This window comes from Diospyros lotus, chromosome 15 (genome assembly GCF_014633365.1).
Source record: "Diospyros lotus cultivar Yz01 chromosome 15, ASM1463336v1, whole genome shotgun sequence".
Taxonomy (NCBI): Eukaryota; Viridiplantae; Streptophyta; class Magnoliopsida; order Ericales; family Ebenaceae; genus Diospyros; species Diospyros lotus.
Window position 1 is genome coordinate 6,123,369 of NC_068352.1, and position 16,402 is coordinate 6,139,770.

A 16,402-nucleotide genomic window follows, 5' to 3' on the forward strand; every position below is an offset into this window, starting at 1 on the left:
CACCTGCTCATTTGCTGGGCCACCATTTACTTCCACAATTTCCATGCTACCATGATCATTTAATGCACAGTTATCCACCAGCTCATGACTCAACATGGGTTCACATCCCTGCTGGCATTCATTGGCTTCACCAACCACTGGGTCTACTTCTTGATGAGGAGTGCTGCTTTCAAGCATTTCATTAGGATCCTGATGAGCAAGTTCAACACCATTTTCATGATGCTGGCCTTCAGTCTGCTGTCCACTAGTACTATCATCAACTACTGGTGGCCGACTATCACTTGTTAAGGGTGCATCTAATTGTTGCCTCTCATTAACTCCTGGATTTGGAGGCTGCCTTTCGACTGAACTATCCGGAGGAACAACACTGCGTAGTTGAGATATGAACTGTTCCTCCAGCGCCTGTGCAATGCCAGCAGCTAGACCACCTGCTTGTGGCTGACCATCATCTGTCCATCTACCATCACCTGGGCCTCTTCTTCCTGGCATTCGCAATGACTCCAGCCCCACAGAAAAATCCGCCAATGGTGGTGGTGCTGCACCTCCCAGTCGTTCGCCAAACAGACTACCTGATGCACGATCATAAGGAAGAACAGGGGCATCAAACATGTAAAACTGAGCAACATCAAAACTTCCAGAGGATTCCAAATCCCTGGATGAATTCCCACCTGATGACCAAATTGACATAAAATCGCTGGACTGTGATGGTCTCAATAGGAGAGGATGTTGAAGACCATTTCCTTCCGTAACAGATCTCTCAAAGGAAGTCCTACTTGTCTGGCGACGACGTTCAAAGCCAAGAGGCCTACGGAGACCAAAAAGGTCATCCACATTCACCCCTTCAAAGGGTTCAGCTGCAACATCAAAGAGACCACTGGCAGCTCCAGGTTGCCCAAGTACCTGCAGATGATCTAAACCATCAAGTGCTTCCCTCCATCTAACTTCTATCACACGATTTTCATGGAAATCATCATCTTCCTCATCAACCATATCATCATTATACTCGTCTCCCAAACCTGTATCATCATGGTCTTCCACATCCGTATCAGCTAAAGACATCAGAGCAGTGCCATCTTCTGCTATGTCCTCATCATCCTCCCCCTCATCATCATCCTCATCATCGTCACCATCATCCCCCATATCATCATCTTCATCCCCCATATCATCATCTGCCCTGTTCTCAACATGAAAAGTCATCTCAATTTCGTCCCTATTATGTAACACACCACCATCAATTTCTTCACGCATGAAATCCATTTGAATATCCATTGTTGGATTAGCAGTCTCTGTCTCTTCCACTTCAGTTCTCATATCCTGCCCCAGGGACTGGTTCGAAGTTGCATTACGATCAGCTTGATTTTGGGATGCCCCCTGATGCTGCTGTTCAGCATTTGCTGCATCAGCAACTTCCTGTTGACTCCCCTGAATTTGATTTGGTTCTACCATCTCAGCAACTCCTGTCATAACTAGTTGATCATCTGACCTCCCATTGGAACCCACGGACTTTTTCTTGCTCAATGTATCGGATTTAAAGACCTGTTCACTAGCATTGGCAGCTCGTGCAAGGCTTTCCAAAGCTTTAAGTATAAGATTGACAAGTTTGGGGGCATCGGGATGATCCAAATCAATCACTTGGAGAATGCTGGTTAGAGATGGAACCATTCCACCATCTATCATACTTCTTGCAATGTCTGGAGAGCACCCAGAATTTGGTAAGGTGCTGGAGGAGGAATTTTTTGACAAAATGGAATATACCAAGTCAGCAAAAGCTAGAACCTTCTTGTCTGGCACTAAGCTGCTCTTGGAAGAATTGCTCTCCAAGTTTGATATGACAGATAAGGCTTTCACAAGTTCACTAATAACTCGTCTACGCCCTTCACTAGAACGACCACACAAAACCACAAGAAACCATGAGGCTTTTTCAGACAATTTATTACTCCATTCATTATTTCCAGTGCTTTTATCTGCAGCGAAGGGAAGAAGACGATGTAAAACATGATGCAATATTCCACCATGTCCAGTGCTTTCTAGATGATTAGGTCCACGGGGTAGACACATTTCTGAATCCCGCCTCAGTATAACCCCAACTGCATGGACATACATCAGAAGAATGTCACTCAACAGCTTGAGGACAAATGTAACCTTAGCTAGTTCTGCTGATCTCTCTGATAGGTTGTCTGACGCAATCTTCTTACTCTCATCAACCTTCGACTTACCCTTTATTTTGGTAGCAGGTTCATCCACGTCCATAGCCGTTAAATAGCTTGTGCAAGTTTCATCACTTGTAGGTGAAGGATACTTGAGCACAATTTCTAGAAGCTGATCAATTACCTGAGTCAGATTTGCAGGAATTTTTTTGTGGCCTTTGGAACATTTACCAGGTGTGTCATGGGTCTTAGCATCAGAAATTTTTACACAATCATTAGAAGATGCTCCAATTTCAACACCAGATGCCTTTGATTTCTCCTTTTCCTTTTCCCTTTCCTTTGATAACACCACAACAGTCCTTCCTCCTGATGTCTCCAACTGACAAACAGCAGCTGCAGCTCTCACAAAAACCTCCGGATCTCTAGAGACAACAGGTGCCATTGATGTCAAAAATGTCCGTGGCGAAAGACGACCAGAATGGCGGCTTCCACTGAGAGTTTGCCGTATCTCCAATTCCATGGCCGTTTGCAACGTCTGAGTATCCTCAAGTAAATGCCGAATGATTGCAGATGCCAGGGTGTCATATCCAGGAAAGAAGCAACTTCTTGGAAGACTAAAAAGAGAAGCCATACCTCCATTCTCAAGGAATTGCAAAGCCAGAGAATGTGTTTTTGTCAAACGAGCACATAACTGAAGAACAGCTTGCATGACCACAGCATGAACATGCTGTTTAATCAAATCACAAGCAACAGAGAGTACCTGGTTACTCTCCTCAATAGTCAGATAGCCAGTAGATTTTCCAAAAATCTTCTCAAAGGCAGTTTCAGATTCTTTCTCATGGACTTCTGGAGTGGATTTTTTCTCAGTAACTCCTCCTGAAGCAGACAATGGAGCTTGCTCTCCAGATGAATCGGGTATAGTCACTGAATTAATTCCTTCCATGTTATCAGAAGAAACTCTTGGCCTTGACTGCAACAAGTTATCCAAGATAAGAAGCAATGAGCTAATGCATTTTGGAGCCAGGACTTCACTTCCCGACTCAGTTCTAGCCCTGAAGTTCATCAAGATATCTATGGCTGTAGAGACGACACCATTTTTTGCTGCAATTTCTCTTGTGCTTCCATCTTCAAAAAGAAGCAATGCTAAAATATGTGATACCATACTTAAAGCACTTGTATCCTTCATAAATTCCAATGGACAAAGCTTAAGCTGCTCAATAAGATAAGATACCACTCTTGGCCGATCTTCTCCTTTATTCCGATTAGAAAGGGTCACAAGCAAGTCAGTCAAAGGGAATGCCATTGAGTCATTACTCTGGAATAACTTTGTCACTGAAGTAAGGATATCATCTACAGGGGGTGACTTTGTTTGGCTCTCTTCTGTGAGGACATCCATTGATTTATCAACACTATCAGCTTTAGAGGTTTCTGATGAACTTCCTAGTGACAAAGCAAGTGCTCGAGCTAGTTCATCATCCTCCTGCACTGGATCTTCAGCATGACTAAACAACCATTCCATAGCCATTTCAACACTATTCGTTTCCACACGTCTCAATGCTTCCTCTGCCCTTGCCCTTGTGAAACCCATCTCCACAATTGTAGCAATAGTAGTTTCATCAGGTGGCGGGGCCACAAAACGTTGGTTTGTACTCCCTGACATGCCACTGCGACTTCGCTTCACATCTCCAACACCAGAATATATATGAGTAACAAGCGAAACAATGGAAGTGATAAAACCAGGACTACAATTGGGAAACATAGGATGCTTCCACACAGGAAGTATCACATCCAAAACCTGAGACTGAAGCATGCGAACAAATACCTCTCTGTCCCTGGGAACAGGAAACAGTCCAATTGACAAACCAACTGCACCAGGCTGGACAAGCAACTGTGCCTGAGAGGCAGAGGTTGAAGATAGAAGTAGAGAAGAATTAACAAAATACTCAAGCAAGCGGCAATAGCTCTGCAATGTGTCCAGCAGCCATGAACTGTGAGACAATTTACTTCCTTCCCCAGTCTTATCATGATCAACACCACATGCAGCAGGAATAGAGTAAGGTGGCGTCCATAATAGCTGACTTGTAGCTTCAAATGTTGTAAGCAGTTCCTTGAAGGTTCCATTTACATAAAAATTATTGACCATTGCCGTATAACAAGTACGCCGCCTAGTATCAAATGTAAGTGCTGCCATGTCATCCACAACCTTTCCAAGATAGCGACACTTCACTGAGAGTGGCACATCAATCCCACTAGAAGTAGGATAGCCTGAAAAACTAAGAGCATCAAGAAAAACTTTAACCAACGCAGTTCCAATGCTCTTTGAAAATGAACCCAATGATCCCGATTCAGTTCGACGACGATTTGGCGATGTGAATCCTCTGACAAGAGCAGTGAAGAAAGACCGCATAGTCGAACCAAGCTTATCCAATGTTTCTGAAACAAGAACATCCGGACTTTTCTTCTTCATTTCTTGGGAAGAAGTCTCTGGTGCATTTGATAAAATTTCAGAATCTATGTTCAAAGCCTCTAGATGCCTGCCAGTCCTTCCACCCCTAAGTCGTGACAACCCATGTCGACTGCGACGGTTAAAGCCTTCACCAGACCGAACAACAGAGAGAAAATCACGCTCAGTGCCCCAGTGGGGTTGGGAAGAACTCCTTACAGAAACAGGATTCATGTATCTCACAACAGGAATATTTCCATCCTCATCACTCTCTCTTCCAGCAGCATTGGATACACCTGCATCTGCATTTTCAGATTCCAATTCAACATTCTGTTTGCCATCCACCTTGGAATCACAACATAGGGAAATCTGCCATAGTACTTCCTTGTAAACCCTCCCAAGCTCTTTTAATACATCAGCATCTGCAGTAGCCAACTCAGACACTACAGTAGTTGTGCCCTTCAACAAAGAATTGGATAGTGCTAGGATACCTTCAAGACTAGAAAGACACCTCAAGACTTTCATTTGTTTTGAAGATTCTAACTGAGCAATTTGTGTCCCACCAACTGTGACCAAGATCTCATTGACTGATTTTAAATACTCTCTCAAAAATGAACATACAGCTCGAGCAAGTGAAGCAGAATGCTGTGCAGAGAAGTTCTTAAATGCCACAGAGATGCTCTGACCAACAGATACGGAAATAGGCATTAACGGCAAAACAAACAATTGCAAAACAGCTTCAATTCCTTTCTTCTCAACAAATATCCGACAAGTATCAGCATTCTGAAGAACTGTTTCAAGAAGACGGGCAGCATTGCTTACAAAATCAGGAAGAAAAGACTCCACATTAACTAATGAGGCATCGGGAGTGGCCTCAGAAGACTGCTCAGACTTCTCATTCTTGCACAATCCCTTATCATCGGACAAATCTAAACTTCTCTCTTCAGCATCAGTTTCCATGGGAACAGGAGTTGAACAGCATATAGAATCAGTTGAAGAGGAAGCAGCAGCTTCTACCCCAGATCCTATCTTTGCAATGGCATTCAAAATCTCAACCATCATCTCTACACCAGGACCACGCAATGAGGAAGCATGGCGCATTAGTTCATCAAGACCACCAGACAAAGATCCAGGTGTATCACCAGAAAGGGCACGCAGGTATGTCTTGGAAGTAAATATTTTCACAAAGCACTTCAAAGCATTGCGATCTTTCACAGCCTGAAGGCCACTGTTGTTGAGGCACAAAGCATCCAAGCATTGAGGTATGCATGTAATGGCTTCTGCAGAGCAGAGGACACCATCCATTATAGCATCTATGAATGCAGATGGAAGACCAGCTGCTTCTAGTACTGGAAAACAAGTAGGATCTTTATGGATTAGATCACTCATGACAGTGGCTGCAAGTGAGAAGACTCCACCACCAAAATCTTTTGCTCTTCGAAAAATAATGCACAAGCAATGTGGCAACAAACTCTCCTCTGAACCATAAATACGGGCAGTGCTTCCAGGGGCATACGTACCAAGAGAAATGGCACGTAATAAAGCTTTAATCAGCAACCGCCGATAATATGCAACCAATGCCTCTGAGTAAAGAGGGTGCACATTATCAAGCATGGCAGAAGTACCTGCAACTACCTGGGTGCCACTATATTCAGAACCCTCCAGCTCAGTAGAAGCAATTTGCTGCTTTGAGCCATTTTCCACATAAGACACCTCTACTTTCAGCCTTGAAATGGTATCATCTAATCCCCCAAGGTCTCTAAACAGTGCGGCAGCTGGGTTGCTGTAATCCATAAAAGCTTCTAGAACATGTACAGCCATACTAACTAAATGCAGGTGTTGGGCATCTGTATCTTTAAGAAGAGGCAGCAGAGTGGGTATAAATCCTGCTTCACGCATTGCAGAGCAACCTGATGATGATGAGACCAGCACAGTGACCAGAGATAATAAAGCCTCTGCAAAAACAACAGACCACTTGGAAGAATTACTGACAACAGAATCAATGGCCTTCTGCATAAGGCTAGAAAGGATGCCACGGTGCCCTCCAGATGTTACAGCAGTCAGTACACTAGGTTGCCGAGACCGGTCTTGACATAAAGCAACCAAGGAAAGAAGACTCAGAATTCGAATCTTTTCAGGAACTGCATCTTCATAGCTCAGTAATGACACCAACTCATTAATGAACTCCGGCTCAGTGTTAAAGAAAGAACCCAAGTCATCAGTATCACCACATGCTTGAACAAGAACTATAAAGGCGTACAGCCGAATGCACATGTACTGCTGTCGGGCAGCTAAGGAGCTGAAAGCTCTTGCAAATCGTAATCTTGTCAAAAGAGAAAATCTTAAAGATGGAGGTACTTTGTACTCTATAACTAACTTATTCAGAAGTTCAAGATCAGATTCTTGATAAGTGTTAATGTTAGGCAAATGAATAATTTGTAAGCCCTCAGCTGCCTGTTCAGCAGCTAGAAATTCATTAGACACCTCATTTGCTTCATAGAACTCAAAATGGAGGGTGGAACCTAACTCATGAGCAATTGGTTCAGATCCACCCTCTGTAGCACATGTAATTAATCCAAGGCCTTCTTCCTTTCCTCCCCAACCTTGTGCAAAAGCAAACAATTTTGAATTAAGAGAAGAATCTCTTATGATGTACTTTCCAATTGTTTTCTTCAAGAAAGCTGCCAAAGTTTGCAGGCAAGCCTCAACAACATCTGCATCAGTGGAAGCAAGCAGAGACGAAAGATGATGCTGCATTATCATGACAAAAGAGAACATTAAACCTCACAAAGATGGGAAAGGTATAATGTAAAAAACGAACTGCTGACACCAAATGATTCACACACACACAAAGAGATAAAAGAAAAGGGAAAATAATTAGCTTGTTGAAAGAGTATCACATACGTAAAAGAAAATACCTCATAAGAACTACAGAAGTGTTTATTTGTACAGTTCTCCAAGATTATCCTTATAACACGGAGGATCTGAAGGACAGCCTCCCTTGGGAAGGGAGGATCAGATTCCAGGAAATTATCCTCAACCTGCAAGTCCTTCCTTGTCTTTACGTGCTTTTCAAAAAATGTATCAAAGTGATTAAAGAGATCCGCCCAATGATGAAAATCTCCCTGCAATAATTCAACAATCATTAATCTAACTGCCAAGAAGCGGGTTTCTGAATTGCCAAGCAGCATTTCAAATTGAGCAAAGGCTGAAACATACCTTGTCAAACTCCCAAACAAAACCTTTCAGGGGTTCCTCTATATTTTCAAGTGGAGTAGCTACCACACCATCAATGAACGATCTAATTTTTGGAGGCTGACGGGCAATAGAAAAATGATAATCATACTTCTAAGCATTGATTAAACATTTACAAAGTACAAATGATAAAATGAAATGACATAATAGACAAGAGGCAACCAAGAAATGCACAGAAGGCGAATAGTAAATTTAATAGGCATAGAACATAAAGAGAATTTTGGGGTGGGGGGGGGGGGGGATATATATATATAGAGAGAGAGAGAGAGAGAGCAAATGCAAATTCAGTTATCAGATAAGAGTATTTAAGTAATTAAAAGTAACACCACAGGAACATGAACATGACACTTCCACAAGATCTTTCTTTACTATTTCTAATTAGTGCGCAGGAAAAAGCAACATCAAAAGCCATGTATCCTAAAAATTAATGCCCTTTCATTAGATAGGTCCAGAACTAAAATTACATTTATGACCAAAATTTTGTTAAAAAAAAAAGAGAGATAGCATAGGAGGAGGCCAGCCACTACACCTACAGACAAACAAGCCATGACAAAAAAAAAAAAAAGTAAAATCATTAAAAAAAACTGATAAAACACCTAGCTAAAGGATACATTTTATAAAGAAAAAAAATAAATAAATAAAGGGTCAGTTAGAAACATTAATACCACTTAGAGGTTTCCCTCGATTAGAAGAAACAAACATGCTATCCCTGATAATGCTCATCAAATACAGTAAAAAAGGCCTAAACCCTCATCCATTTCCCCCCTTCCTCTTAACTATGGGCAATGTCTTTCTCTCTCACAACTTCAGAAAACCATATGAACTGCACACATAGTTATAACCATTTCAAATTGCCTCACTCTTGGTCATGCAGAACATAATCAACCAATTCAATGTCTTCCCTACACATGCAGTACCTATTTTCAAACATTAGGCGGCCATCTCCAAATCAAATTGTCATTTCATGCTGTCCAGATAAAACAGTTAACTTGCGAGGTTAACTCAGAAGCACAAATCCCTCCCAAGCAAAAGGAAGAGCCTCTCCTGCCCCCCAAGGCCTCATTAAAATTTCAAAAGCAACTCACTCAAGCTCTTTCATCCCCAAGTATCATCTCCCTCACTAACAGAGATCCATTAAAAGTACCAAGATCCACCAACATCATAAACATGCTTGTTTGACTGCCAGATACCAAAGCCTCAATTGACTTAAAATAGATACGCTTAACATGTTTCCCCAGATCAATAGGGAAGGCTCACACTATGCAAAAAAAAGATTAGCAATGTCAACAAAAACCATTAATTGCCAACTCTCAAGAAAAGTTTCAGAACCACAAACAAATTGTGTAAATAACTGCTATCACTAAGGAAGCTAAATAGCATTAGGGGGTTTCCAAACCTAGTGTGCATATGTTAGCAAGAAAGTAATGACATCACAGCACCTTAAAACAAGCAAAATCCCACAAAAGCTCTAAGAAGCTAACCAACCTCAGTTTCTACTAAAACAGCCTGTGGCACCCATATTCTACTCTAATTTCATCAAATATTGTAACTTTAAATTAGTTTGAGATCAACTATACAAACAAAGAGATTAAAATTACATTTCATCAACAAGCAATCATCGCCAAATCCTAGCAACAAAAACAATAACAATTTTGTGAAAATGAGCAAAAATCAGATACAAGAAACATCATCTTAGAATCCATCTTAAATATTCCACCTATTCCAGAATCCAGAAAATCCAACAATTTTTATGTTCATCCTATTTAAGATAAATGCATGAATGGTCCACCTACCAGTGGAGAATCAACTATTGCAAAGTAATAGACAAAGCAGATCTTTCATCAATATGTAAGAGCTGTTAATATTAAAAGATGACAAATTTAAAAACTTGAGAATGGAATTAACGAACCAATTTCAAAACATAGATAACCATGCATTGAGTATTTAATCCCTACTTCATAACATCCAAGTAAACCAAGAAGTTGTGTGTGCAGCAGTAATTACAAAATACCCAAAGCCATAGGAAGCCATGTAACATAGCAGATTCACCTTAATTAGACTATGTTTGCTGGCTGGGGTCATCAGGATAGATATAGCAAATGAAGTTGTTCAATAAATAATAAGCATAAAACAAGAAAGGTTGCCAAGTCCATTCAGAGACTAAGATCAAATGGGAGTTGGAGCAGTGGCAGGCTTGCTGGTCCAACTATAGAAGTGGCCAGTTCATCAAATTTGTTGAGGCGAGCACCAAACAATACCATTTCTGGAGAGCCTGAGCATTCATGAAGGGGTAGGTGATTTGCGGGTACCACCGGTCAACCCATAAGTTGACTTAAGGGGACAGCTATCCACCCAAAAGAAAGATTTCTAAGTGTTGACAAGGTGAAGGGCCAACTCTGAGGGTCACTTTAGGAGACCAAATGAATGAGATTTTACACTATGTTGAAGTATTTGCCTAAGGATTAGACATGGTTACGGGAGAGGAAGGTCAAAGAGAAGGAATTAGATTAAAGCTTTTAGAAGACCGGTAGTTAGGGTTTATAACAGTAACCGCCAGTTGTATAAGGCGGTTACCGAGATTAGTGCCCTTCTATTTTCTCACCCTCTATACTTTATAAATAGAGGGTCCGCGGGGTCTCATTCTCTCCCTAATCAGTTTTCATCTCTATCTTGAGAAAGAGTGTATGCTGTGTGTATGTGCGAGAGAGGAAAGTATTCATTTCTTTGCAATCTCCAGGTAGGGCAGCTTGGTAATAGGGCTGTGAGTGAAATCAGTGCATGTAATCTTGTTTTCCCATTTTCAAGATAGTGAAGATCGAGATCATCCCAGTCTAGATATAGGTTCTCCGTTAGGAGTTCTGAACCAGGATAAATTACCTTGTCTTGTGTATGAGTGCTTTATTTTGTGTTGTTTCTTGTATCCTACTCTCTGTCCTATTCGTGTGTGAGAGATTGATTCCAACTTGAGGGAGAATTGAGTGAGAGGGTAGACGGGAATTGTCACAACAAACTATTTTTTAATATGTTGTAGCCTGCCTCAAGGAGATTCTAGAATGCCTAATTTGATGATATTATGATTCAGGTTTAATTGGATTTGAAAGTGGCTAAAAAGACTTGACTTTAAGCTGATAATTTTTTTTATTAAGATTGATTAATCAGGAATAAATTAGCTTAACTCATATTAGCTAAACCCAGCAGGTCATTTGAGCATGGGAGAAAGTTCTACAACCATGTGCAGAGGCCTGCTTCAGCTGAAGCAGCAGCCAAATGACAAGAAGCATGTCTGCCAAACAGCCACCTGCTTCATACACCACCTTGATCTACTCAGAAAGCCCTATATAAGTCCTCTTTCGATAAAGGGCTCTTGGACACATCATTTGAAGCAAAAGAGAGCTGGAACAAAGGCATAACACATAATCATCGTGGCCCTTGACAAACCCAGTGCAAAATGGTCATGGATTTTGAGAGAGAAATAATGAAGGTAAAACAATTTTGAATTTTATCACAGCATATGTGCTCATCATGGCCAACACTAGATTTAAGAAACAAGACAAACATTATAAATTGCCTATTACTACCCAAATAGACTTATTTTTTATGAGCTGAGGAGAATACTTATGTTGCAAGGACTGTAAAGTTAAACCAGAAGAATGCTTGACCACTCAAGATAGACTTATAGCCCTTGACATCCATGTCAAAAATGAAGGTAAAAAGTGACACAAAACGAAGCTTAATAATCAAATGGTGGGATTTGAAAGGTGAAAAAAAGCCAATTTCAGGGAAAAAAAAGTAAGTGGCACAACAGATTGGACTGTAGAACATGAACCCAAGCAAATGTGGATTGAAATAGCTGTTGGTATTAGAAATATGGCAAAAATTGTCGAAGTGAGCAGTCCCAAACCAAAACGAGTCTTGGTGATGGAATGAAGAGATACAAGAAAAAATCAAAACTAAGGCGGCATGCAACAGGCTACATACATGTCATAATGAAGAAAGCCTAAAGTGGCGTATGTTAGCCAAAAAAGGAACAAAGAAAGGCAATTAATAAAGCAGAGTTAAAGCTTATAAAAATCTATGACTTGATAGGAAAAAAGGGAGCGGGAGGGAAGAGATATACATATATATTATATAAACTAGTTAAAGTAAGAAAAAAGAAAAACAAGGGATTTGAGCCAAGTGAAATGCATTAAAGACGAAAACAAAAAAGTAGAAGTAAATGAGGGGGAAATCAAGAAGACGTGGAAGAAGAATTTTTCTAAGTTAGTAAATTTACGGCGTCAAAAGCTTGTCAAAATATATACCAATGACTTGATTGAAAAAGAAGGGGGGCTAAAGATGAGGAAATTGAGACAAATGAAAGATAAAAACCAAAAGTACTACTAGAGTAAATGAGGAGGCAACCAAGGAGAGAGAGAAGAAATATTTTTTGATGTTATTCAATAAAAATAAATATACAAGTAATATGTTAGGACATCTTTATAACTCAGAAGACAATGGAACGCATGTTCTCTAGCGTGTATGTCCCAAAAAAATAAAACAGGTACAGTAAAGATGGTAATATAAGGAAGTGGACTAGATAATATACCAACAAAAACATGGAAAAGCATAGGAAAATAAGGCATTTTTTATTAACAAATTCTTAATGTGATCCTTAAATAAAAAAGGATGTCAAATGAGTGGAGGAAGAACACTTTAGTAACTATTTATAATAAAAATAAAGGAGATGTTCAGAGCTGTGGATTTATAGAGAAATCAAGCTAATGAGCCACACCATAACAGTTTAGTACAAAGTGATTGAGCAAAGGTTAAGAAGAGATATCAAGGTGTCTGGAAACCAATTTGTGTTCATAAATTTACAAGAAAATTATGACAATGTTCCTGGAGAAGTCTTAGAGAGCGTCTTAGAGAAGAAAGGATTTCAAATAGCATATATACAAATTATTAACGACACATATCATGGAGCAGGAACACTCTCAGACCATGTGGAGGAATTATTGAGGCTTTTCCAATTACAATTGGATTACATCAGGGATCAAAATTAGGCCCTTATCTCTCTGCCCAAGTAATAAAGAATGCATTAAACATTAACACGCAAAGGCATCTTGTTGTATGTTATTTGCATATGACACTATCTTGGTGGATGAGACAAGAGAAGTAGTGAGGATTAAGCTTGAGATACAGAAAAACACCATAGACCTAAAGGTTTTAAGTTAAACAAATTGAAAACTAAATACATGAAATATGAATTTGGAAAAATATAAGTGTGAATGATGTCATGTAAAACTTGACAATCAAATCATCCCAATAAAAGAACAATTTAGATAAACAAGATCAATCATCCAAAAAGATTGAGAGATTAATGAAGATGTTACTTGTTCAATCAAGGTAGGATGGCTAAACTAGAAAAGTACATCAGGCATTTTATGTGATAATAAGACTCCATTAAAACCAAAAGGAATATGTTACAAGACAACTATAAAACCAGTTTTGTGGTTTGAGAAAGAATGTTGGGCAATAAAGCACCAACATCATGTACAAAATATGACCATAAAGTAGATAAGGATGGTAAAATGGATATGTCCACAAACACACACAAAAAAAAAGATAAAAATTAGAAACAAGGTCATTTATAATAAGGCTAGAATTCATATAGCCAACCCACCTAGAGGGATTAAGGTTTGCTATATTGTTGTTATTGTGGCGTTAGTTACTTGCCATTCATGATTTTATGATTTTGCATTTACCTCTTTATAGTTATAAATTGAAAATTATGGTGTACAAATATTTTATATACATTTTGAATAAAAGTGTGCCTCACGTCTATGAGGAGCTTGCCTAAACCTTGTGCCTCAGGCCACACACTTTGTGTGCAGAGGCATTCTAAACACACTTATTTTTTAAGCAACAAATAGGCAAAAGACAGTCTAAACATGAGTTTTCTAGTAGAACTGGAGAATTTAAAAAGGGATCGAGACTAAAGAGAATTGTAGCCATAACTTTTCAAGTAGAATTGTAGCTTTCTCTACAGCTCCATCTGACCACATGAATTTTCCATGATCACAGCAATACTTAAGGGAACGAGACTAAAGATGAGAGAATTTTAAATACAAAAAAATATTCCAAATAAAAGAAACATAAGAAACACAGTATGACACCAACACACACATATAGATGCATATATACAAGCATAACCATTTAATGCAAAAGAAACCTTCAAATCGTGGAGGAAAAGAAACCATTTCGGAAGGTCAATCTTAAATTTTCATTCATAATTTCATTTTCCAAAACGAACACGCCCACAGTCAAGCAACAATTGCACAGTTTCGAAAGCAAAAGTTAGAATAGCTAGCCTGATTGGAAAAAAAAAACACAAGCAAGATTAATCAAAGGAACGACCTTTTTAGACCATCAAACTCTAGATAATTCTGGTCACACCCTCACCGATCATTGTTAACCATAAACATCACCCCGACGCTTCAGTAACCCCCCACCAACACACACACACACGCGCGCAGAAATCAATATAAAACCCTAAATCAACCCATCCTGCAAAACCTACACATTCATCAGAATTGGAAGAAACATCACTCACCACTTCCGAAGCCCTCCTCTTCTTCAACTTCATCTTGAATCAACCAACTGAAACCATTTGACGATCAAAGACGCGGCGGCGAAACCGATCGACTCTCCGATGAGAATCGACCCAAGTCAATATGGACGGACAAAAGCGCGAGGCGCGAGGCGGCGGAGGGGGTCGATCAAAGTGAACGTATGCGGAGTGAAATAGATCGAGAGATAGGACTGAGATGAGGAATCCGTTGGCCGAGAAAGAAAGCAAGGGATTAGGAATTGAAATGAAACGAGGTTTTACGGATCGATCCTTTCTAGGGTTTCAGAGAAGGGTTTTGTTTCCGATTGGTGATCGATCCCAGAGAAATAGACGAGAGAGAAAGAGAGACCGAATAAAAAGAAATGAGAAATACTCAGCAGAAGCCGACTCTCTCTCTTATATATAAACATACAGAGAGACCATTAGCAACGCGAAATGGGAGATTGGGAAGATAGAGAAAAATAAGAATAAATTTAATTTTTTCTTTTTTATTTTTGTTTACCGAAACTACCCCTGCCCTGCCTTCCAAAATCCAAAAGCAGAAGTTTGGTTATTTGAAGGCTGGCCCCTGCCTGCTTTCATTTTGAATTTTAGATTCTTTTTGTTCTGCATATATATGGTTTGTGTGTTCTTTATCATTGTAAATTAAATTTATGGTGAAAGGCATAAAAATGTCCCTTAACTTTGATATTTTGATTGTTTGGTATCTTTAACTTCAACTTTGACCTATTATGTCTCTCAATTTTTAATTTCGCAACAATTACGCATTTCGATTTTTAATTTTGTAACAATCACACACATTTTGGTCCTATCAGCATATTGCGTGAACTTGCGCATGGTTGAGAAGTGTGAAGTCATATTCAGCTTCTTCTTTCCTCGTGATCAACCAATCTCTCGCCTTTCTCGCACTAATAAACTTTTCACTTTCTTTGTTGACTGACCTACCTTGGTCCATCATTCCTTATTGTCGACTGACCCTGGTCTCGTTTTCTTCATCGCCAACCGACCCTGGTCTCTCATTCATTACCTTCCTCGCCATCGACCAACCTTGGTCTCGCCTTCTCTATCGTTGACCAACCCTGGTATTTCCTTCCTCGCTGCCAACCCCAAGCGACATTACTTTCATGCCAATGTTGATTCATTGATGACGGCATATAAGTCACGTGTTGTATTTTGCTTGTTAAGGAGTATAATTGTTATAAAATTAAAAGTTGAGGAGCACAATAAGTTTAAGTCAAATTTAAAGATGTCAACCGGCTAAAATGCCAAAGTTGAGAGGCATTTTTTATGCATTTTGCCTAAATTTATCTATGGTAATCTTTTCAATGAGTGTCAAACTGGTAGTTACACTATCATTTAAGATCAAATTGATTACTATAATTTAAAAATGCCCAAATAAATTATTATATTTTCAGATTCCAAGTTACATGTGTCATTATGGTATATGTCATCTTGACATTATTAGATGACTGTTTAATTCCATTAAGTGAAATGTCATCTTGGTTATCATACGGTGGCACTTAAGAGCCAAATTGGTCACCATAGCTTAAGAATAAGGCAAATAAACCAATATATTTTCAAACTCAAATGTACATTAGCCATTACAATAGATGTCATGTCTGACACTTTTATAGACGGTATTTTAATTCTATTAATAATGTCAATTATATTCTAATCAAATCATAATTTAAAAATTACATCTAAAATCACATTACAATCATTCATGATTACAATTTAAGGTTATTGCACTGTGAAGTGACTATGTTATGAGTCAAATAAGGGAAATGAGAATTGAAACCCTAATTGAGGTTTGAGAACACAGTCTCACAATTGTTTTGCAACACAATAATCCTAAATCAAGATCATAAAATTTTTAATGTAATTTTTTAATTAGGATCTAAGTAGAGATATAATTGACAAGGTTAATAAAATTAAAATACAATTTAA

The 16,402-nt window shown here is 39.2% G+C and overlaps 1 protein-coding gene across 3 annotated transcripts in view; it reads right to left on the reverse strand.

The window, feature by feature from the left end:
- LOC127791945 (E3 ubiquitin-protein ligase UPL1) overlaps positions 1–14,832 on the reverse strand; it is a 29,503-nt gene extending 14,671 nt beyond the window's left edge. For 2 of the 3 annotated variants that reach the window (XR_008021034.1, XM_052322166.1), the window contains exons 1-4: positions 14,438–14,832; positions 7,810–7,905; positions 7,509–7,715; positions 4–7,341 (exon numbers count right to left, since the gene is read on the reverse strand). Coding sequence is in view for 2 of the 3 variants with exons in the window: in XM_052322166.1 (XP_052178126.1) it covers positions 4–7,341; positions 7,509–7,715; positions 7,810–7,905; positions 14,438–14,470 (7,674 nt within the window). In the remaining variant the exon portion in view is untranslated. The remainder of the gene's footprint in view (positions 1–3; positions 7,342–7,508; positions 7,716–7,809; positions 7,906–14,437) is intronic. The other variant, XM_052322167.1, reaches the window with a different exon arrangement.
- Between the last annotated feature and the right edge of the window lie 1,570 nt (positions 14,833–16,402).